This window comes from Populus trichocarpa, chromosome 1 (genome assembly GCF_000002775.5).
Source record: "Populus trichocarpa isolate Nisqually-1 chromosome 1, P.trichocarpa_v4.1, whole genome shotgun sequence".
NCBI lineage: Eukaryota > Viridiplantae > Streptophyta > Magnoliopsida > Malpighiales > Salicaceae > Populus > Populus trichocarpa.
In genome coordinates this window covers 47,773,211-47,796,812 of record NC_037285.2, presented here as the reverse complement: position 1 = coordinate 47,796,812, position 23,602 = coordinate 47,773,211, and the positions used below count along the sequence as shown (strand labels likewise).

At 36.5% G+C, this 23,602-nt stretch overlaps 1 protein-coding gene and 1 long non-coding RNA gene across 2 annotated transcripts; both read left to right on the top strand.

Annotated features, from left to right (window-relative positions):
• The first annotated feature begins 247 nt into the window (after positions 1-247).
• On the top strand, positions 248-1,662 carry LOC127904724 (uncharacterized). The gene is made up of 2 exons (XR_008058120.1): positions 248-918; positions 1,498-1,662. It is a non-coding gene; the product is annotated as an uncharacterized LOC127904724 (long non-coding RNA).
• A 17,899-nt stretch (positions 1,663-19,561) lies between these two features.
• On the top strand, positions 19,562-21,145 carry LOC7490716 (protein DMR6-LIKE OXYGENASE 1). The gene is made up of 4 exons (XM_024603614.2): positions 19,562-19,820; positions 20,034-20,281; positions 20,394-20,715; positions 20,863-21,145. Exons 1-4 carry the CDS (start codon positions 19,599-19,601, stop codon positions 21,121-21,123), a joined length of 1,053 nt encoding a protein of 350 aa, XP_024459382.2. The 5' UTR covers positions 19,562-19,598; the 3' UTR covers positions 21,124-21,145.
• Positions 21,146-23,602: the final 2,457 nt, after the last annotated feature.

Genomic DNA, 23,602 nt, shown 5'->3' with positions numbered 1-23,602 from the left:
GGTTTTGATAAATGTTAGGGTTTTGAAAATTTGTGTTTTGGGTTTAATTGATGAATTAAATTGAATGTTATAAGGTTGATTGTTATGGGTAATTGATTAATAAGTTAATTATGGAAGATTGTGATGATTTTGAGTTATGAATTGTGTAAATGGTGAATGTTGAGTTATAAATTTGGCAAGAACAGTAGGTAATCTGTGAGAATTCTGGGTTGGAGGTTGAAGATGACAAAATTTCGGTTTGGTCCCTCAATTTTGGAAAATTACAAATTGGTCCCTGGAGCATATTCCGAGATTCTGAACAGAATAACATATGAATTATGGACAGAATTCCTGTATAGATAAGAGAATTTAACACTTTCAATTTAGTCCTCCAATTTGACAAAATTACAATTTGACACTAAAAATTTGGTAAAATTCCAGAATGGTCCTTGGAGTATAATGAGATGATCTGGACAGAAATGAGGACTAATTATGGTCAGAATTTCAGTATATTCATGGATTTATGATAAATTTCAGTTTGGTCCTTCAATTAGACAAAAGTTGCAATTTGACCCTTAAAAATAGGATAAATTACAGATTATTCCCTAGCTGTAATATTAGCTTTTGCAGATTAGTTTGATGAATAATTAAGGTTTATTTAGTGAATTATTGCCAATTTTATTAGTTGTTTTATTATGGATTAGATTTCGGAAAAACCGTTAAATTTTGGGTTTTTGAGAAAATTGACTAGTTAGTTCAAAAACATATAGGGTTACGGAATACATCATTAGTTAAGTTTATTAAATAGGTTAAATGTTCTTTCGAGTCGTTCTTAAATATGTCTCCTTTATATTCAGATAATCCTGATATTCTACCGGCGGGACGTCAGTAGGATTTTCTTCGGTGTATGCTTTTGGCTTCTGTTTGCTTTTGAGTCAGGTGAGTGGATAATTTTCCATATGCATGAGAAATATTATAAATACTTGATTTGTTAATATGAATTGGATCATGCTTCTTGATAATATATATGTTGATTATTATCCTTGTTATGATAAGCATGATCAATTGTTGAATCCGAATTATTGATATGAACCAGTATATATATTCTGAATTGATAGCTCCTCATTTGATTGATGTCATGAGATGAGCCTTGAGATATGAATATATCTGTTTGATTATGATTATGAACCTATGGTATGTCAGTCAGAATACCCATGCTAACAGGGTAGTGTTAGTCTTTGTGCACATCGTATCTGAACCCTAGTTGGTCGGGGGAGTCACCAACCTGTGTGGACTGATCATCCCACAGTACGGAGCCTCATGCTCATTGCATTTTGATTTTCTGACGAGTTTTACCATATGACATTCTTGTTATGGCCAATTTGAGAACACTTCCATAAGAACCTAAAGCCAATTGTATATATATTTCTCATTGTTGTATTACCTCGTGTGTGTGTATTGAACGTTATCTACTCACTGAGTTGTTGAACTCACCATCTCATTATTTATCCTTTTCAGGCTTATAGCTTGATAGCAGGTCATTTTGTTGGACCTTCAGAACCTGCTTTTTGGTTGTACTTTGTACCTTTCCTTTATGTCTAGTTAGTGCTCCAAAACTCTGAACTTATATAAACTCTTGTATTAAGACAATTCAATTATATTATGAAGTTAATTTTGTTGTTACTGCTGCGTTGAACTCTGATTGACTTATTTGAAGATTAAGTTTGTGTGTAAGTTTGGGTTCGCATAGGTATGGAACCTTGGAGGGGAACCTTGCCTATGTGCCGGTCATGGATCCGGGATTCGGGTCGTGACAAACTTGGTATCAGAGCTTTAGGTTAAAGAAACAATAATATAATTAATTTCATAATAAGTGGAGCATTAGGATCCGTGTTGTCTTGTTTGTTGTCTTTGAAATTCTGAATTCTCATTAAGCATGTCTTCTTCCTTGTGATAGATATGCTTTCCTATAATTCTGTGGTAATTATCATGCTATTGTTCTAGCATGACTTGAGTGCTCTCATTTTTATTTTAGGAAATGCCGAGGAATAGACGAATAGTTGATACTGTTAGAGTAGAGGATGATCAGGATGATGTCCCTATTGGGCGGTTGAGAACTGCAAGGCAAAGAAGGAGGCGCGGTGCACCCGTGCCTCAACATGTTGAGGAGGTACCTCCACCAGTGGAGGAAGAGCCTCAGGAGATAGAAGAAGAAGATATTGTTGATGAAACAGGTGTGGGGGTAGCTGATCCTGAACCTGTTACAGAGTTTCAGCAACTTAGCCAGGTTGTGCGGACCTGGATAGAGTTTTCTATGAAGAGAGATAGAAGGAGGGATAGAGATGTACCCTCGACATCCCACACTGTTCAGGGAGTTAATGTGCCGTTGAATGACTTCATGAAGTTGGCACCTCTTATTTTTACTGGGATGGATAGTTCAGAGGATCCTCAGAGGTTCCTAGATGATATTTGGCGACGGTGTGAAGCTTTGGGATGTACAGACCACCGAGCTGTGAGTTTGGCATCGTTCAGGTTGGAAGGAGATGTGGCAATCTCTTGGTTTGAGTCTAGGAAAAGAGCAAGACCAGTAGAGGCTCAGTGGACATGGAAGGAGTTTAGCTCCATGTTCTTAGACAGGTTTCTCCCTCAGAGCGTCAGGGATGCTCGACTTTATGAGTTTGAGAGGCTATCTCAGGGGAGCATGACAGTGGATGAGTATGATCTGAAGTTTACTCAGCTGTCTAGGTATGCAGAACATCTTCTACCCACTGAGGAGTGGAGGGTAAAGAGGTTTATTAGAGGACTCAAATCCTCTATGTATAAGGTGATGGTGTCACAGGTGTTTCCATCATACTCTTTAGCTGTTGATAGCGCCAGATTGATAGAGGCGCGAGAATTGGAGGATATGACTGCAGGCCAGTCTAAGAGGCCTAGAGAAGAGGGTCAGTCTTTTAGGCAACAGGGATTAAGTGCAGGTCTGTCTAGGGGACGAAGTGGCCGTCAGGGCTCATGGGTTCAGAGGAGGTTTAGACAGAGACCGTCAGTTAGTGGCTCAGGCGGTCAGAGTGGCAGTAGTGGTACTCAGAGTTTAGTTCAGACTGCACCTCGTAGTTCATTTATTACACCTAGTGATAGTTCTTCATGTCAGCACTGTGGAGGAATTCATACTAGTGCAGAGTGCTACAGAAGGACCGGGGCTTGTTTTAGTTGTGGCCAGATGGGTCATAAGATCAGAGAGTGCCCGAGGAGACAGTTGTCAGCTTCGGGGTTATCTGCTTCAGTCCAGCATCCTATTCAGGCACCATCGACGAGCCAGTCTGTGGCTCATGGGAGTAGAGGTTTTGGTGGCCGTGGTCAGAGAGGCCGGGGTGCAGGTGATAGAGGTCAAATACAGCAGGGTCAGGGGCATGCTAGAGTTTTTGCCTTGACTCAGCAGGATGCTCAGGCATCCAACACAGTTGTTTCAGGTATTCTTCCTGTTTGCTCTTTTGAAGCAAAAGTGTTGTTTGATACGGGTGCAACTCATTCATTTGTGTCCTCATATTTTGCCATGAGGTTAGATAGACAACCAACTTTGTTAAAATCCCCAATTTCAGTCTCCACTCCCTTAGATGAATTAATATTAGTGAAGTATGTGTATCTGGATTGTGAAATAGAGATTGGAGATAAGATTTTTATGGAAGACTTAAATGTCTTAGATATGGTTGATTTTGATGTGATTTTGGGAATGGATTGGTTGGCAAAGCATAGGGCTTCGGTAAATTATTGGGGTAAGAAAATAATATTTGATCTAGATGAAGAAGTTGGGTTGGTATTTCAAGGAGATAAGATTGGGTCTCCATCAATTATGTTGTCGGCTATCTCGAGGAAAATGGCCAGAAAAGGAGTACAGTGCTACCTAGCATATATAGTGGATGTAGAGAAAGAAGTTCCTAAATTAGACCAAGTCCCTATAGTTAGGGAGTTCATCGATGTCTTTCCCGATGACTTACCTGGATTGCCTCCATATAGGGAAATCGAGTTTTGTATTGATTTGGTTCCGGGTACCGAACCAATATCAATGGCACCATATAGAATGGCGCCAGCAGAATTGAGGGAGCTAAAGGAGCAACTGCAGGATTTGTTGGATAAAAAGTTCATCCGACCAAGTGTGTCCCCTTGGGGAGCCCCAGTGTTGTTTGTGAAGAAGAAAGATAGGTCATTGAGGTTATGTATAGATTATAGGCAACTGAATCGGGTGACTGTTCGAAATAGATACCCACTCCCTCGCATTGATGATTTGTTTGACCAGTTGCAGGGAGCTCAATTCTTTTCTAAGATCGATCTTCGATCTGGGTATCATCAGTTGAGGATTAGGGAGACAGACATTTTGAAGACAGCTTTTAGAACTCGGTATGGTCATTATGAGTTCTTAGTGATGTCTTTTGGGTTGACGAATGCACCAGCAGCTTTTATGGATTTGATGAATAGTGTTTGGCCAGTTTATTGATCGATTTGTAATAGTTTTTATTGATGATATTTTGGTGTATTCGAGGTCTAGAGAGGAGCATGAACAACACTTGAGAATGGTGCTTCAAACTCTGCGAGAACATCAGTTGTATGGCAAGTTCTCAAAGAGTGAGTTTTGGTTGGAGAGTGTAGCATTTCTTGGGCATGTAGTGTCAAGGAATGGGATTGAGGTTGATCCTCAAAAGATTGAAGCAGTTAAGCAGTGGCTTAGACCTACTTCAGCGACAGAGATTAGAAGTTTCTTAGGTTTGGCCGGCTATTATCGGAGGTTTGTGGAGAACTTTTCTCGGATTTCTGCACCATTGACTAAGTTAACGCAGAAAAATGTTAAGTTTCAGTGGTCTGAAGCTTGTGAGAAAAGTTTCTTAGAGTTGAAAGAGAGATTGACTACAGCGCCTGTTCTAGCAGTACCATCAGGTTCTGGTGGTTACACAGTGTATTGTGATACTTCGAGAGTGGGGTTAGGATGTGTTCTAATGCAGCATGGCAAGGTTATTGCCTATGCTTCACGGCAGCTGAAGAAGCATGAACAGAACTATCCTACACATGATTTAGAGATGGCGGCTGTAATTTTTGCCTTGAAGATTTGGAGGCACTACTTGTATGGTGAAACTTGTGAGATCTTCACAGATCACAAGAGTTTGAAATACATCTTTCAGCAGAGGGATCTAAACCTGAGGCAGAGGAGATGGATGGAACTGCTGAAGGATTATGATTGTACCATACATTACCACCCGGGTAAGGCAAATGTAGTTGCCGATGCTTTGAGTAGAAAATCATCAGGGAGCTTAGCTCATATTCAGGAGGTACGAAGACCTCTGATTAGGGAGCTGCATGAGTTGGTGGATGAAGGAGTCAGATTTGATCTTAGTGAAGCTGGAGCAATGATTGCTTATTTTCAGGTTAAGTCAGATTTGTTTGATAAGATAAAAGCAGCTCAGAAGAAAGATGATTCACTACTCAGGATTAGAAATGAGGTTGAGCAGGGTAAGGCTGCAGGTTTTGTGATAGGTGATGATGATGTGCTGAGATATAGGGATAGGCTTTGTGTACCTGATGTAGATGATCTGAGGAGAGAATTGATGGTAGAGGCACATCAGACAGTTTACACAATGCATCCAGGATCCACCAAGATGTATAAAGACCTTAAGGTGTGTTATTGGTGGAATAGGATGAAGGCTGATGTAGCAGACTTTGTTTCTAGGTGTTTGACCTGTCAGAGGGTAAAGGGTGAACACCAGAAACCTCCTGGATTGTTGCAACCATTGTTGATTCCAGAATGGAAGTGGGAAAGGATCACAATGGACTTTGTGACAGGATTGCCTAGGAGTCAGGAGGGTTATGATTCAATATGGGTGATTGTTGACAGGTTGACAAAATCAGCCCATTTTCTGCCAGTTAAGATTACTTATGGATATGCAAAGTTGGCGGAATTATTTATTAGTGAGATTGTACGGTTGCATAGAGTGCCAATCTCGATAGTGTCTGATAGAGGTCCACAGTTTACATTGCGGTTTTGGGTGAAATTCCAAGAAGCTATGGGTACTAAAGTGCAGTTGAGTACAGCTTTTCACCCTCAGACAGATGGTCAGTCTGAGAGGACTATTCAGATCTTGGAGGATATGTTGAGGGCTTGTGTCATGGATTTTGGAGTTGGTTGGAGTAAGTTCCTACCATTAGTGGAATTTGCTTACAACAACAGTTATCAGGCTAGCATAGAGATGGCACCTTATGAGGCTTTGTATGGTCGGAAGTGTAGATCACCGGTTTGTTGGTTTGAGGTTGGTGAGAAGAGGCTAATGGGACCGGAGTTTATTCAGATTACCTCAGAGAAGATAGAGGTAATTAGACAGAAGCTTCAAACAACTCAGAGTAGACAAAAGAGTTACGCAGATAAAAAAAGGCGTGACTTAGAGTTTTCAGTGGGTGATTGTGTGTTCTTAAAAGTATCACCGACAAAAGGAGTATTCAGGTTTAGGAAGAAAGGCAAGTTGAGTCCTCGATTCATTGGACCGTATGAGATTCTGGAAAGAGTTGGGGCAGTTGCTTATAGGTTAGCATTACCACCAAACTTGTCCGCTATTCATCCGGTATTTCATGTTTCCATGCTAAGGAAGTATATGTCAGATCCATCGCATGTATTAGAGGTTTATCCCATTGAATTGAGGGATGATATGGTTTATGAGGTGCAACCAGAAGCTATAGTCGACCGACAAGTGAGGAAGCTTAGGTCAAAGGATATAGCTTCAGTAAAAGTGAAATGGAAAGGTCATTCACGTGAGGAAGCGACATGGGAGCTCGAGGATAAGATGCGTGAGGAGTATCCTCATCTTTTCGATAATCTCGGTAAGTATTCAATCTTTTCTCTTAAGTTTCGAGGACGAAACTTTTATAAGGTGGGGAGATTGTGATGTTTTGAATAAATGAGTAGGAAAATACAATAAAGTCCTTGAATGCTTAGATGTAGGAATAAATAAAATGAGGGGTATTGTAGTAATTGTATAAGAGATGATATATATAAATAGAAGGAAAAAAAAAAAAAGAGATCTGAATATTTTGAGTGAAAAACCGTGAGAGAGAAGGGAGAAGGGAGAAAGAAGAAGAAGAAGAGAAAAGAGGGAAATTAGAAAGGAAATAGAAAGGAGTTGGAGGAAATAAGTAAAAAGGTAAGATTTAGGTTGTTAAATGTATAAATTTGTATTATTGAGCTTTTAATTTTGGTTTTGATAAATGTTAGGGTTTTGAAAATTTGTGTTTTGGGTTTAATTGATGAATTAAATTGAATGTTATAAGGTTGATTGTTATGAGTAATTGATTAATGAGTTGATTATGGAAGATTGTGATGATTTTGAGTTATGAATTGTGTAAATGGTGAATGTTGAGTTATAAATTTGGCAAGAACAGTAGGTAATCTGTGAGAATTCTGGGTTGGAGGTTGAAGATGACAAAATTTCGGTTTGGTCCCTCAATTTTGGAAAATTACAAATTGGTCCCTGGAGCATATTCCGAGATTCTGAACAGAATAACATATGAATTATGGACAGAATTCCTGTATAGATAAGAGAATTTAACACTTTCAATTTAGTCCTCCAATTTGACAAAATTACAATTTGACACTAAAAATTTGGTAAAATTCCAGAATGGTCCTTGGAGTATAATGAGATGATCTGGACAGAAATGAGGACTAATTATGGTCAGAATTTCAGTATATTCATGGATTTATGATAAATTTCAGTTTGGTCCTTCAATTAGACAAAAGTTGCAATTTGACCCTTAAAAATAGGATAAATTACAGATTATTCCCTAGCTGTAATATTAGCTTTTGCAGATTAGTTTGATGAATAATTAAGGTTTATTTAGTGAATTATTGCCAATTTTATTAGTTGTTTTATTATGGATTAGATTTCGGAAAAACCGTTAAATTTTGGGTTTTTGAGAAAATTGACTAGTTAGTTCAAAAACATATAGGGTTACGGAATACATCATTAGTTAAGTTTATTAAATAGGTTAAATGTTCTTTCGAGTCGTTCTTAAATATGTCTCCTTTATATTCAGATAATCCTGATATTCTACCGGCGGGACGTCAGTAGGATTTTCTTCGGTGTATGCTTTTGGCTTCTGTTTGCTTTTGAGTCAGGTGAGTGGATAATTTTCCATATGCATGAGAAATATTATAAATACTTGATTTGTTAATATGAATTGGATCATGCTTCTTGATAATATATATGTTGATTATTATCCTTGTTATGATAAGCATGATCAATTGTTGAATCCGAATTATTGATATGAACCAGTATATATATTCTGAATTGATAGCTCCTCATTTGATTGATGTCATGAGATGAGCCTTGAGATATGAATATATCTGTTTGATTATGATTATGAACCTATGGTATGTCAGTCAGAATACCCATGCTAACAGGGTAGTGTTAGTCTTTGTGCACATCGTATCTGAACCCTAGTTGGTCGGGGGAGTCACCAACCTGTGTGGACTGATCATCCCACAGTACGGAGCCTCATGCTCATTGCATTTTGATTTTCTGACGAGTTTTACCATATGACATTCTTGTTATGGCCAATTTGAGAACACTTCCATAAGAACCTAAAGCCAATTGTATATATATTTCTCATTGTTGTATTACCTCGTGTGTGTGTATTGAACGTTATCTACTCACTGAGTTGTTGAACTCACCATCTCATTATTTATCCTTTTCAGGCTTATAGCTTGATAGCAGGTCATTTTGTTGGACCTTCAGAACCTGCTTTTTGGTTGTACTTTGTACCTTTCCTTTATGTCTAGTTAGTGCTCCAAAACTCTGAACTTATATAAACTCTTGTATTAAGACAATTCAATTATATTATGAAGTTAATTTTGTTGTTACTGCTGCGTTGAACTCTGATTGACTTATTTGAAGATTAAGTTTGTGTGTAAGTTTGGGTTCGCATAGGTATGGAACCTTGGAGGGGAACCTTGCCTATGTGCCGGTCATGGATCCGGGATTCGGGTCGTGACAAACTTGGTATCAGAGCTTTAGGTTAAAGAAACAATAATATAATTAATTTCATAATAAGTGGAGCATTAGGATCCGTGTTGTCTTGTTTGTTGTCTTTGAAATTCTGAATTCTCATTAAGCATGTCTTCTTCCTTGTGATAGATATGCTTTCCTATAATTCTGTGGTAATTATCATGCTATTGTTCTAGCATGACTTGAGTGCTCTCATTTTTATTTTAGGAAATGCCGAGGAATAGACGAATAGTTGATACTGTTAGAGTAGAGGATGATCAGGATGATGTCCCTATTGGGCGGTTGAGAACTGCAAGGCAAAGAAGGAGGCGCGGTGCACCCGTGCCTCAACATGTTGAGGAGGTACCTCCACCAGTGGAGGAAGAGCCTCAGGAGATAGAAGAAGAAGATATTGTTGATGAAACAGGTGTGGGGGTAGCTGATCCTGAACCTGTTACAGAGTTTCAGCAACTTAGCCAGGTTGTGCGGACCTGGATAGAGTTTTCTATGGAGAGAGATAGAAGGAGGGATAGAGATGTACCCTCGACATCCCACACTGTTCAGGGAGTTAATGTGCCGTTGAATGACTTCATGAAGTTGGCACCTCTTATTTTTACTGGGATGGATAGTTCAGAGGATCCTCAGAGGTTCCTAGATGATATTTGGCGACGGTGTGAAGCTTTGGGATGTACAGACCACCGAGCTGTGAGTTTGGCATCGTTCAGGTTGGAAGGAGATGTGGCAATCTCTTGGTTTGAGTCTAGGAAAAGAGCAAGACCAGTAGAGGCTCAGTGGACATGGAAGGAGTTTAGCTCCATGTTCTTAGACAGGTTTCTCCCTCAGAGCGTCAGGGATGCTCGACTTTATGAGTTTGAGAGGCTATCTCAGGGGAGCATGACAGTGGATGAGTATGATCTGAAGTTTACTCAGCTGTCTAGGTATGCAGAACATCTTCTACCCACTGAGGAGTGGAGGGTAAAGAGGTTTATTAGAGGACTCAAATCCTCTATGTATAAGGTGATGGTGTCACAGGTGTTTCCATCATACTCTTTAGCTGTTGATAGCGCCAGATTGATAGAGGCGCGAGAATTGGAGGATATGACTGCAGGCCAGTCTAAGAGGCCTAGAGAAGAGGGTCAGTCTTTTAGGCAACAGGGATTAAGTGCAGGTCTGTCTAGGGGACGAAGTGGCCGTCAGGGCTCATGGGTTCAGAGGAGGTTTAGACAGAGACCGTCAGTTAGTGGCTCAGGCGGTCAGAGTGGCAGTAGTGGTACTCAGAGTTTAGTTCAGACTGCACCTCGTAGTTCATTTATTACACCTAGTGATAGTTCTTCATGTCAGCACTGTGGAGGAATTCATACTAGTGCAGAGTGCTACAGAAGGACCGGGGCTTGTTTTAGTTGTGGCCAGATGGGTCATAAGATCAGAGAGTGCCCGAGGAGACAGTTGTCAGCTTCGGGGTTATCTGCTTCAGTCCAGCATCCTATTCAGGCACCATCGACGAGCCAGTCTGTGGCTCATGGGAGTAGAGGTTTTGGTGGCCGTGGTCAGAGAGGCCGGGGTGCAGGTGATAGAGGTCAAATACAGCAGGGTCAGGGGCATGCTAGAGTTTTTGCCTTGACTCAGCAGGATGCTCAGGCATCCAACACAGTTGTTTCAGGTATTCTTCCTGTTTGCTCTTTTGAAGCAAAAGTGTTGTTTGATACGGGTGCAACTCATTCATTTGTGTCCTCATATTTTGCCATGAGGTTAGATAGACAACCAACTTTGTTAAAATCCCCAATTTCAGTCTCCACTCCCTTAGATGAATTAATATTAGTGAAGTATGTGTATCTGGATTGTGAAATAGAGATTGGAGATAAGATTTTTATGGAAGACTTAAATGTCTTAGATATGGTTGATTTTGATGTGATTTTGGGAATGGATTGGTTGGCAAAGCATAGGGCTTCGGTAAATTATTGGGGTAAGAAAATAATATTTGATCTAGATGAAGAAGTTGGGTTGGTATTTCAAGGAGATAAGATTGGGTCTCCATCAATTATGTTGTCGGCTATCTCGAGGAAAATGGCCAGAAAAGGAGTACAGTGCTACCTAGCATATATAGTGGATGTAGAGAAAGAAGTTCCTAAATTAGACCAAGTCCCTATAGTTAGGGAGTTCATCGATGTCTTTCCCGATGACTTACCTGGATTGCCTCCATATAGGGAAATCGAGTTTTGTATTGATTTGGTTCCGGGTACCGAACCAATATCAATGGCACCATATAGAATGGCGCCAGCAGAATTGAGGGAGCTAAAGGAGCAACTGCAGGATTTGTTGGATAAAAAGTTCATCCGACCAAGTGTGTCCCCTTGGGGAGCCCCAGTGTTGTTTGTGAAGAAGAAAGATAGGTCATTGAGGTTATGTATAGATTATAGGCAACTGAATCGGGTGACTGTTCGAAATAGATACCCACTCCCTCGCATTGATGATTTGTTTGACCAGTTGCAGGGAGCTCAATTCTTTTCTAAGATCGATCTTCGATCTGGGTATCATCAGTTGAGGATTAGGGAGACAGACATTTTGAAGACAGCTTTTAGAACTCGGTATGGTCATTATGAGTTCTTAGTGATGTCTTTTGGGTTGACGAATGCACCAGCAGCTTTTATGGATTTGATGAATAGTGTTTGGCCAGTTTATTGATCGATTTGTAATAGTTTTTATTGATGATATTTTGGTGTATTCGAGGTCTAGAGAGGAGCATGAACAACACTTGAGAATGGTGCTTCAAACTCTGCGAGAACATCAGTTGTATGGCAAGTTCTCAAAGAGTGAGTTTTGGTTGGAGAGTGTAGCATTTCTTGGGCATGTAGTGTCAAGGAATGGGATTGAGGTTGATCCTCAAAAGATTGAAGCAGTTAAGCAGTGGCTTAGACCTACTTCAGCGACAGAGATTAGAAGTTTCTTAGGTTTGGCCGGCTATTATCGGAGGTTTGTGGAGAACTTTTCTCGGATTTCTGCACCATTGACTAAGTTAACGCAGAAAAATGTTAAGTTTCAGTGGTCTGAAGCTTGTGAGAAAAGTTTCTTAGAGTTGAAAGAGAGATTGACTACAGCGCCTGTTCTAGCAGTACCATCAGGTTCTGGTGGTTACACAGTGTATTGTGATACTTCGAGAGTGGGGTTAGGATGTGTTCTAATGCAGCATGGCAAGGTTATTGCCTATGCTTCACGGCAGCTGAAGAAGCATGAACAGAACTATCCTACACATGATTTAGAGATGGCGGCTGTAATTTTTGCCTTGAAGATTTGGAGGCACTACTTGTATGGTGAAACTTGTGAGATCTTCACAGATCACAAGAGTTTGAAATACATCTTTCAGCAGAGGGATCTAAACCTGAGGCAGAGGAGATGGATGGAACTGCTGAAGGATTATGATTGTACCATACATTACCACCCGGGTAAGGCAAATGTAGTTGCCGATGCTTTGAGTAGAAAATCATCAGGGAGCTTAGCTCATATTCAGGAGGTACGAAGACCTCTGATTAGGGAGCTGCATGAGTTGGTGGATGAAGGAGTCAGATTTGATCTTAGTGAAGCTGGAGCAATGATTGCTTATTTTCAGGTTAAGTCAGATTTGTTTGATAAGATAAAAGCAGCTCAGAAGAAAGATGATTCACTACTCAGGATTAGAAATGAGGTTGAGCAGGGTAAGGCTGCAGGTTTTGTGATAGGTGATGATGATGTGCTGAGATATAGGGATAGGCTTTGTGTACCTGATGTAGATGATCTGAGGAGAGAATTGATGGTAGAGGCACATCAGACAGTTTACACAATGCATCCAGGATCCACCAAGATGTATAAAGACCTTAAGGTGTGTTATTGGTGGAATAGGATGAAGGCTGATGTAGCAGACTTTGTTTCTAGGTGTTTGACCTGTCAGAGGGTAAAGGGTGAACACCAGAAACCTCCTGGATTGTTGCAACCATTGTTGATTCCAGAATGGAAGTGGGAAAGGATCACAATGGACTTTGTGACAGGATTGCCTAGGAGTCAGGAGGGTTATGATTCAATATGGGTGATTGTTGACAGGTTGACAAAATCAGCCCATTTTCTGCCAGTTAAGATTACTTATGGATATGCAAAGTTGGCGGAATTATTTATTAGTGAGATTGTACGGTTGCATAGAGTGCCAATCTCGATAGTGTCTGATAGAGGTCCACAGTTTACATTGCGGTTTTGGGTGAAATTCCAAGAAGCTATGGGTACTAAAGTGCAGTTGAGTACAGCTTTTCACCCTCAGACAGATGGTCAGTCTGAGAGGACTATTCAGATCTTGGAGGATATGTTGAGGGCTTGTGTCATGGATTTTGGAGTTGGTTGGAGTAAGTTCCTACCATTAGTGGAATTTGCTTACAACAACAGTTATCAGGCTAGCATAGAGATGGCACCTTATGAGGCTTTGTATGGTCGGAAGTGTAGATCACCGGTTTGTTGGTTTGAGGTTGGTGAGAAGAGGCTAATGGGACCGGAGTTTATTCAGATTACCTCAGAGAAGATAGAGGTAATTAGACAGAAGCTTCAAACAACTCAGAGTAGACAAAAGAGTTACGCAGATAAAAAAAGGCGTGACTTAGAGTTTTCAGTGGGTGATTGTGTGTTCTTAAAAGTATCACCGACAAAAGGAGTATTCAGGTTTAGGAAGAAAGGCAAGTTGAGTCCTCGATTCATTGGACCGTATGAGATTCTGGAAAGAGTTGGGGCAGTTGCTTATAGGTTAGCATTACCACCAAACTTGTCCGCTATTCATCCGGTATTTCATGTTTCCATGCTAAGGAAGTATATGTCAGATCCATCGCATGTATTAGAGGTTTATCCCATTGAATTGAGGGATGATATGGTTTATGAGGTGCAACCAGAAGCTATAGTCGACCGACAAGTGAGGAAGCTTAGGTCAAAGGATATAGCTTCAGTAAAAGTGAAATGGAAAGGTCATTCACGTGAGGAAGCGACATGGGAGCTCGAGGATAAGATGCGTGAGGAGTATCCTCATCTTTTCGATAATCTCGGTAAGTATTCAATCTTTTCTCTTAAGTTTCGAGGACGAAACTTTTATAAGGTGGGGAGATTGTGATGTTTTGAATAAATGAGTAGGAAAATACAATAAAGTCCTTGAATGCTTAGATGTAGGAATAAATAAAATGAGGGGTATTGTAGTAATTGTATAAGAGATGATATATATAAATAGAAGGAAAAAAAAAAAAAGAGATCTGAATATTTTGAGTGAAAAACCGTGAGAGAGAAGGGAGAAGGGAGAAAGAAGAAGAAGAAGAGAAAAGAGGGAAATTAGAAAGGAAATAGAAAGGAGTTGGAGGAAATAAGTAAAAAGGTAAGATTTAGGTTGTTAAATGTATAAATTTGTATTATTGAGCTTTTAATTTTGGTTTTGATAAATGTTAGGGTTTTGAAAATTTGTGTTTTGGGTTTAATTGATGAATTAAATTGAATGTTATAAGGTTGATTGTTATGAGTAATTGATTAATGAGTTGATTATGGAAGATTGTGATGATTTTGAGTTATGAATTGTGTAAATGGTGAATGTTGAGTTATAAATTTGGCAAGAACAGTAGGTAATCTGTGAGAATTCTGGGTTGGAGGTTGAAGATGACAAAATTTCGGTTTGGTCCCTCAATTTTGGAAAATTACAAATTGGTCCCTGGAGCATATTCCGAGATTCTGAACAGAATAACATATGAATTATGGACAGAATTCCTGTATAGATAAGAGAATTTAACACTTTCAATTTAGTCCTCCAATTTGACAAAATTACAATTTGACACTAAAAATTTGGTAAAATTCCAGAATGGTCCTTGGAGTATAATGAGATGATCTGGACAGAAATGAGGACTAATTATGGTCAGAATTTCAGTATATTCATGGATTTATGATAAATTTCAGTTTGGTCCTTCAATTAGACAAAAGTTGCAATTTGACCCTTAAAAATAGGATAAATTACAGATTATTCCCTAGCTGTAATATTAGCTTTTGCAGATTAGTTTGATGAATAATTAAGGTTTATTTAGTGAATTATTGCCAATTTTATTAGTTGTTTTATTATGGATTAGATTTCGGAAAAACCGTTAAATTTTGGGTTTTTGAGAAAATTGACTAGTTAGTTCAAAAACATATAGGGTTACGGAATACATCATTAGTTAAGTTTATTAAATAGGTTAAATGTTCTTTCGAGTCGTTCTTAAATATGTCTCCTTTATATTCAGATAATCCTGATATTCTACCGGCGGGACGTCAGTAGGATTTTCTTCGGTGTATGCTTTTGGCTTCTGTTTGCTTTTGAGTCAGGTGAGTGGATAATTTTCCATATGCATGAGAAATATTATAAATACTTGATTTGTTAATATGAATTGGATCATGCTTCTTGATAATATATATGTTGATTATTATCCTTGTTATGATAAGCATGATCAATTGTTGAATCCGAATTATTGATATGAACCAGTATATATATTCTGAATTGATAGCTCCTCATTTGATTGATGTCATGAGATGAGCCTTGAGATATGAATATATCTGTTTGATTATGATTATGAACCTATGGTATGTCAGTCAGAATACCCATGCTAACAGGGTAGTGTTAGTCTTTGTGCACATCGTATCTGAACCCTAGTTGGTCGGGGGAGTCACCAACATGTGTGGACTGATCATCCCACAGTACGGAGCCTCATGCTCATTGCATTTTGATTTTCTGACGAGTTTTACCATATGACATTCTTGTTATGGCCAATTTGAGAACACTTCCATAAGAACCTAAAGCCAATTGTATATATATTTCTCATTGTTGTATTACCTCGTGTGTGTGTATTGAACGTTATCTACTCACTGAGTTGTTGAACTCACCATCTCATTATTTATCCTTTTCAGGCTTATAGCTTGATAGCAGGTCATTTTGTTGGACCTTTAGAACCTGCTTTTTTGTTGTACTTTGTACCTTTCCTTTATGTCTAGTTAGTGCTCCAAAACTCTGAACTTATATAAACTCTTGTATTAAGACAATTCAATTATATTATGAAGTTAATTTTGTTGTTACTGCTGCGTTGAACTCTGATTGACTTATTTAAAGATTAAGTTTGTGTGTAAGTTTAGGTTCGCATAGGTATGGAACCTTGGAGGGGAATCTTGCCTATGTGCCGGTCATGGATCCGGGATTCGGATCGTGACACAATGATTGTTAATTGAGAAAATCTCATTTAATTCTCCTATTTATTCATGATAATAAATGGTAAATGCTTCATATTACGAATTCCTTGTCTTGTCTCGAATATAACAAGAAAATCATTTCAACAGTTCTCAACTTTCATGCCATATTCGTAACACCTAGCAGTGCTCATAAGTTGGCTTGAGAAATGCATGTGCTTGGTAATTGGAAATGGACGGCGGGCCATGAGGATCCATTTGGTTTCTCATCTTTTGCTACTGAGCTAGAGCTAAATATCTTTCTATTAATATTTTCTGGTGTTGTTGGAGATCTTTTTTCTACGATAGATCTAGAAACAACCTTATCATTACCACCACTATTTCTTGATGACGATCCATTACAGCACCCAATCACTTTTCTAGATTCCTGGTCATGGCCACAAAACAAAAAAGAAAAATAAAAGAAAGAGATATAAACTTACTGATGAGAAATGCTCTGGTTTGGTTCTAAGACACAAACAAACAAAAATGAGTTTTTTCCTAGACTAGAAGTGAATATGGATCAACGGCAAAAAACAGGAAAGCATAGAATTTAATACCCACCTAAAATAAGAAAAAGAAAAGCATATAACCTTATTAGTCATCAATAGAAACACTATCACTAAAAAACTGTGTTCTAAGAATGAAAAAAAAGAAGATTATAAAACACATTTCACAAATATCACCAATACCATGTTAAGATTAAAGTTGTGCCATGAACGACTTCTTCTTCTTCCTAAATTGCAGTTCTAACTATGAACTATGATATTTTGTCAAACTCTCTACACTCTACACTCTACATCACATATTCTTATTGATGCATATATTGATTCTTGAACTACATGATACATGACATCTAAAAAAACTATCAGTGACAATAGACTTGATGTGGGATGACAATATGGTATAGATGTTGATAAGAATTCAAGAAGAGTTCAGTGCAAGTATTCTCAGAAAATTTTTAGTGGAGACATTTATTGTTTCAAGCATCATTTGGCTTGCACTCGAAAGGATGTTAGTACTAGTAGTGGCAGTAATAATCTTTTAGATGATAATGATTTTGATGAATGTTTTTGGAATAACGAGGAAGATAAAGGCAACGAGGCTGTGTTTAGTTACATGACACACCAACAGATTGTTTGTTTTAAGTTTGTTAATTTTTAGTTAATAAAATTCTATAGACATAATTGTATTATATTGTATTTTTAAGTTATTTAAACCATGTATGATTTTTTATTTGAATTATGTATTTTAAGATGTTTGGATATTTGTATTGTTTATTTCACTTTTATTTTAATTGTGTTATATTATTATTTACTACTTGAATGAAATTGTCAATATATAATTAATTAAAATATTTTATTTGCGATTTTATGATTTTACGATTAGAGTTTACGATCCAAGTTTATATTGTATATTTCGCGTCGTGTCAGAAAAGTGTTTTTAACACATGTAAACAGAGATTTATGGATAGTTCCATGTCCATTGTATGATTTTTCCTGTCTTGGGCTTTAAGCCCGCTTCCAAATAGTAATGGATCTATTGTGATAGAAAAAGAAGACAATAGCCCATGAAAATTTTGAGTCGAACGAAGGAAAATATAGTTCAAAACTGAAGGAGTAAATTTTTCATAACTTCTTTGATTCTCTAGACCTTAACTAGAGAATCTCATCAAATGATCAAACAAAGTTTATTTATTTGTTATTTTTATAATTTGAATCTTAAAATTAGCACCAAATAAAATTTATTCTATCAAATACACAACATTAGGTAAAAAGGGTATTTTTAAAATTATTTAAAGAAAAAACTTAGCGTCACTTAATATAAGATGATTAGAAAATATCTCATATTCAAATCAATAAATAATTGATGGATTGATATATTTTTTACACATCTCATTAGCTTAAAAGGCCTATGAATAGAAGGGTCAAAGGTAAGGTGATGACCTAATATGTATAAACTTGATAAAATATCAAGCACCTGTGAGTTTAGCAAGATACCAAATCCAATCCCTTTGAGCTCCACTACACGTCAAGCCCAAGTACCTGTGGGTTTGGCAAAATGCCAAGCCCAATCCATTGGGTTTAGATATATGCTGAGCCCAAATGCTTATAAGTTTGACATGGTGTCAAACCCCCCAAGCAAATGTGGGTCTTACAAGATGCCAGACCCAATTCTCTCGGGCTTGACTGCACACTAAGCTCAAGTGCACGTAGGTCTAACAAGATGCTAGGTTAATCATTTTCCTACACCCCTGAGTGTATAAAAGTCTTCTAAGAGCCAATTATATTTCAATCGAAATTAATTTTATGATAGGGTTATTCCCATCAATATTAAATGTTGTTTACAAAATAAGGTATAAAAATCTTTTATATCTCTATTATTTGTCTATCAGCACTAAGAAGATATTTCTATTAGCATTAATGTTGATATAAAAGACTTTTTTTTTATTAAAATATTCAAGAGGAAAAGACTTTTAACCTCTTGAGCAAAAACAAGGTTCAAAGTATATAGGTTATAAATACCCTCTCAATTGTCCAGATAAATGATTCATGATCTTTACTTTTTTATTATACATTTTCAAATAATTTATTACACAAAAGCTAAGAGCAAGCATTCTTGTTCTTAATGTTTAATGCTCTTCTCCTTATTTATTACAATCCATTGACTTAATCTTTAGAAAGTCTTTAAATCTCATAAAAAAAGTTGTTTTTGTAGGAATCAAGATTTCTATAATCAATCCTATGCTTTTCTTGTTTCTAGAAATGAAATACTGACGTGAATTTTTAATTATTTATTTTTTAAATATTCAAACCCTATTATGAGCATATTAGATCGATATAGAATAAAAACTATTATTTTTTTATAAAAAATATTCAAATTTAAAAAGATGAAAGTGGCATTAAATTTTCTTAAATCTATAAGTTTCGTCAAATCTGCATTCGAATTTATTCGATGTTTATATTCTTCTATAAAAAAAATTAATGACTTGCACAATGTTATTTCTGCAATGATTATTAAATAATATTTCTTCAAATTAAGTATTCCTTGAGCTTATTCGGCACCGAGAATCCTCCGAGGCAGCACCTAATTACAATAAAAAGACAATTAGCTAATCAACAACATTACCACTAGTATGGTCAAGATCCCACTATGCTATGCATACAATTAATTCCATTTTCTGTGCTCATTGCAGTTGGACCGAAACATTGGATTACACTTCCCAAATTCTTAAAAGATTCCAATCTTTTATCATTTCTTGTATTAGTTTCTAGCTATAAATAGGGTCAAAGAACAAAATAATAGCACATAGTTCGTTCATCAAACCCACAGTCATAGAATAAAAACATCCCTACAAATTATTTAGCTTCAACAATGATGTACTCTAATGAGGTGCTATCATCCCTTTTAATCTCTGACGTGAAAGATGTTCCATCCAACAACATTAATCCTATCTTTGATCTACCAAAACTCTCAGAGCTTGATGCATCAGATGACTCCATTCCTCTCATTGATCTTGATGGCCTCAACGGTCCAAACCGGTCTCTCATTATCAATCAGATTGGCCAAGCATGCGAAGAATATGGTTTCTTCATGGTAGTATATAGTAATCTTTTATATATATATATATATATATATATATATTTCATTGTTTTAATTAATTAATTATTAGTAAAATAAATGTTATCATTGGATTTCTTGGCTGTAAATGACGAGTCTCGGATTTGACGATTTCTCTCTCTCTCTCTCTCTCTCTCTCTCTCTCTCTTATATATATATGTTCTAAAAGTATTTTTTTCATATTGCCAGGTGAAGAATCATGGAATTCCAGAGGCAACGATTAACAACATACAAAGTACAGCAATGAAATTCTTCAAGCTGCCAAATGAGGAAAGGTTGAAATTTCAATCAATTGACCCTACCAAGACCATCAGACTGACTACTGGTTTTAACAACAAGAATCAGAAAGTCTTTGTCTGGAGAGAATCCTTGAAATTTCATAGTTATCCTATCGAAGATTATGAGCATGAATGGCCTTCAAATCCTCCATCATTCAAGTAAATTTATATCATGGGACATACATATTCACACACACACACACATTTGCATTACTTTTACTTTTAGACCATATTGTAGTTATTTTGTTATTTAACAAGTTATTATTGGCAGGGAGGATGTGGCTAATTATGGCACAAGTGTTAGAGGGCTAGAATTCGCATTGCTTGAAGCCATATCGGAGAGCCTAGGCCTGGAAAGAGATTATATAGACAAGACATTGGGCATGCATGGCCAAGGGATAGCCTTGAACTACTATCCACCTTGTCCACAGCCAGAGCTTACTTTCGGATTGCCTGGCCATACTGACCCTAGCATAATCACTATTCTTTTGATTGATGATGTTCCTGGACTCCAAGTCCTCAAAAATGGCAAGTGGGTTAATATTCGTCCTATTCCCAACACTTTCGTCGTCAATGTTGGTGATCAAATTCAGGTGAACTCTTTTTTTTCTTAACATGCCATTTGAATTATTACCTATGCCATAATAAAAGGATTAAAAAAATATTGATAATGTTGAATATGCAATAGTTGAAGACATTAAAGAATATGTCATTAGAACTGATATTTTATAATGATTTAGGTACTTAGCAATGATCGATACAAAAGTGTGCTTCATCGTGTTGTTGTGAACTGCGATAAAGAGAGAATATCTATTCCTTCGTTTTACTATTCATCACCAGATACAGTAATAGGGCCAGCAAAAGACTTGATCGACAATGACCATCCAGCCATCTATAGAAAGTCTGCATGTAGAGCATTCAATGAGAGAATGTGGAATGGAGGGCTTGCAGCAGCTAAAGCAGCGAAATCCCAACCAGATGTGTCCAGTCCTGCTGCTTAATGTGTTCGAAAAATGCATGGGATATGCCACATATTTTGAATAAAATATTAATTAGCTCGTTGTCTTAATAAAAACTAAAAATTGTAAGTGTCTATTAAGAGTGTTTTCAGTATTGTTTGCAAGTGCTACTGTTGAAAAAATTTCATGTCATGCTATTTCAAATAAGTTCAATAATTAATTTAATTTGTTTGCTCTTAATAAAGATCAATGTTGCTATTTTTTTTAAAAAAAAGTTGAGTCATATCATGTCAATTTTTTTGTGCTGGAAGAATTTGTTTTATGGTGCAGATCTGTTCATCTCTCTATAATTTGATTCATATTTTGGAGTTGAATGAAAGTCAAAAAATTCGTACTTAATTAGAATAACACTAGGTTATTTCCCACTTGGCTAAAATTGTTTTAAACTAAAAAAAAATATTTAATTCGCGTATAACTCTTTCCTATTGTCATCAAACCTATGATCTCATTATAACCAATTGAGCTATAGTATAAATATATTATCAATTTTTTCATAATTCTTTTCTTTGCTTAATTTCATTTCCAATTGCGGTATGTTGAGTTGTGGTAATATGATTTGGGTTTGAATATAATTATTAAACCTAACATATATAATTTTGAATTAATTAATTTATAGTCTAGCCTAAATAAAATTTCAGAATAAGAGTTGATGTAGATACATATGATAATAATCTGATAAGTTAATCTATAACTTGATTGATCTTATTAAACTTGAACAAGATCTGAAAGACCTAATTTAATTAATTTTAAAATTTTATTTTTATTTTTATTTAAAATAATATTATTTCATTTTTTTTAAATATGTCATTTCATTAAAAAAAAAACTTGAAGTAATATCATTTTTAAATAAATCCAAATTTACTCATCAATCTATCCCAATATAATCTGATAATTATGGTTCTGAAGGGCAAAGCAGTAGCTGTTATGCTTGACGTAATTGAAAGGGCTGGTTCTTAGGCCCTACTTGCCAACTTTTTTGACCGAAAGATTAAACTCAGATTCAAACAACTGAAACAAGTTATAAATCCCATAAGAAGCCCGAGAACTCAGCCCATTACTTTTCTTTCCTTGAGAATTAACTCATAAATTAACATATAGTGCTCCTGCTCGCTATTCTTCTATGGGCCGGGCTAACCTAAATTATGTCTCCTTGCAAGGTCTAATAGTTAAGAAAAAACTTCTACCAGTATTCAAATTTCCATAATTGCAGTTCCTCAACCATACTAATATGCTTGAAGAAGGCTATCCCATTATAGAGTCAAGGCTCATTGGACCTTTCAATAACCTAAAAAAGAATATAACGGATATGTTCATCAAAATTATAGATCACAATCCAGGTTTTCGAAGGCTTCTTTAGAAGGAAATTAAAGCCATGATCAAATCATTTCCTCTCTAAAATACATCACATTAAAAAAAAAAATGTACTCTTAGGAGTTGTCATCTCAGAAGTTGTGAATGCAGCCCTACCTTCTCTTTAAACGGTAATTAATATATTTGAAAATGAGGGTGTCTTCAATTCTAATACTAATATATTGCCAACTTTTCTTAGAAGTTAGAGTGGTTGTTATTCCTGAGTGGTAGTTGTCATATATTGGCTTCATATTGATGTATGATACTATGACATAAATATATATAATCTAGTAGTTGTATATTTTATAGTTTTTTTTTTTTTTTCTCTTTAATACTAATAAGGCTGCCCTACCTTTTTTTGTGTCTTTTTTTAAGAAGGAAAAATACTTTATTTAATACAAAAAAATATCACTATTTACACACTGTAATTATAGAAAAAAATAATAACCGAGGAAATTGAATTTTGTTGTTACAAAAGGTCTTGATGAAATTAATAATAAAAACTGGTTTTTCAAACTTGAATTGTTTTTGCTGGAACTTATAGATCTCACGGTTAAAGATGAGTTAAAGTATTATAGGATGTGTTAATTTACAGGGTATATATTATAGTTGATATGGATTTAAAAGTGTATTTTTATTAAGGTTTTATATTATCATATTGCATTTAAAGTATCATTAAACTCTCTAACTTAAACATGTTTTATAATAATAAGTCTAATAATATTAGGTATCTTTAATTTATGGTAAACACTCATTTTAAATGCAGGCATATCTCACAATTCAAATGATTGATTGTTGTGTTTAACTATTAAAATTGAGAAGACAAAGAGAGGACTAAGCTTAGAGAAGAGATGATGGTTCAATTCAAAATGGAACACCATTTGGTTATCGGGTCATAACTAGAGTTGTAGATCTTGGATTTAGATCTGGTTTATCTTGATGGAAAGCTGAGACATAAGTCTAAAACATTCATGGGAGTCCAAGATTCAAAGCTACCGTTTTCAACTTCAAATCTTAGCAACAAAAAAGAAGTTTGAATTTGTCCTGCAGCCCAGACATTGTTCGATGGTTAGCCCATATCTCGAGTTTTAGAAGTCCAAATAAGCCCATT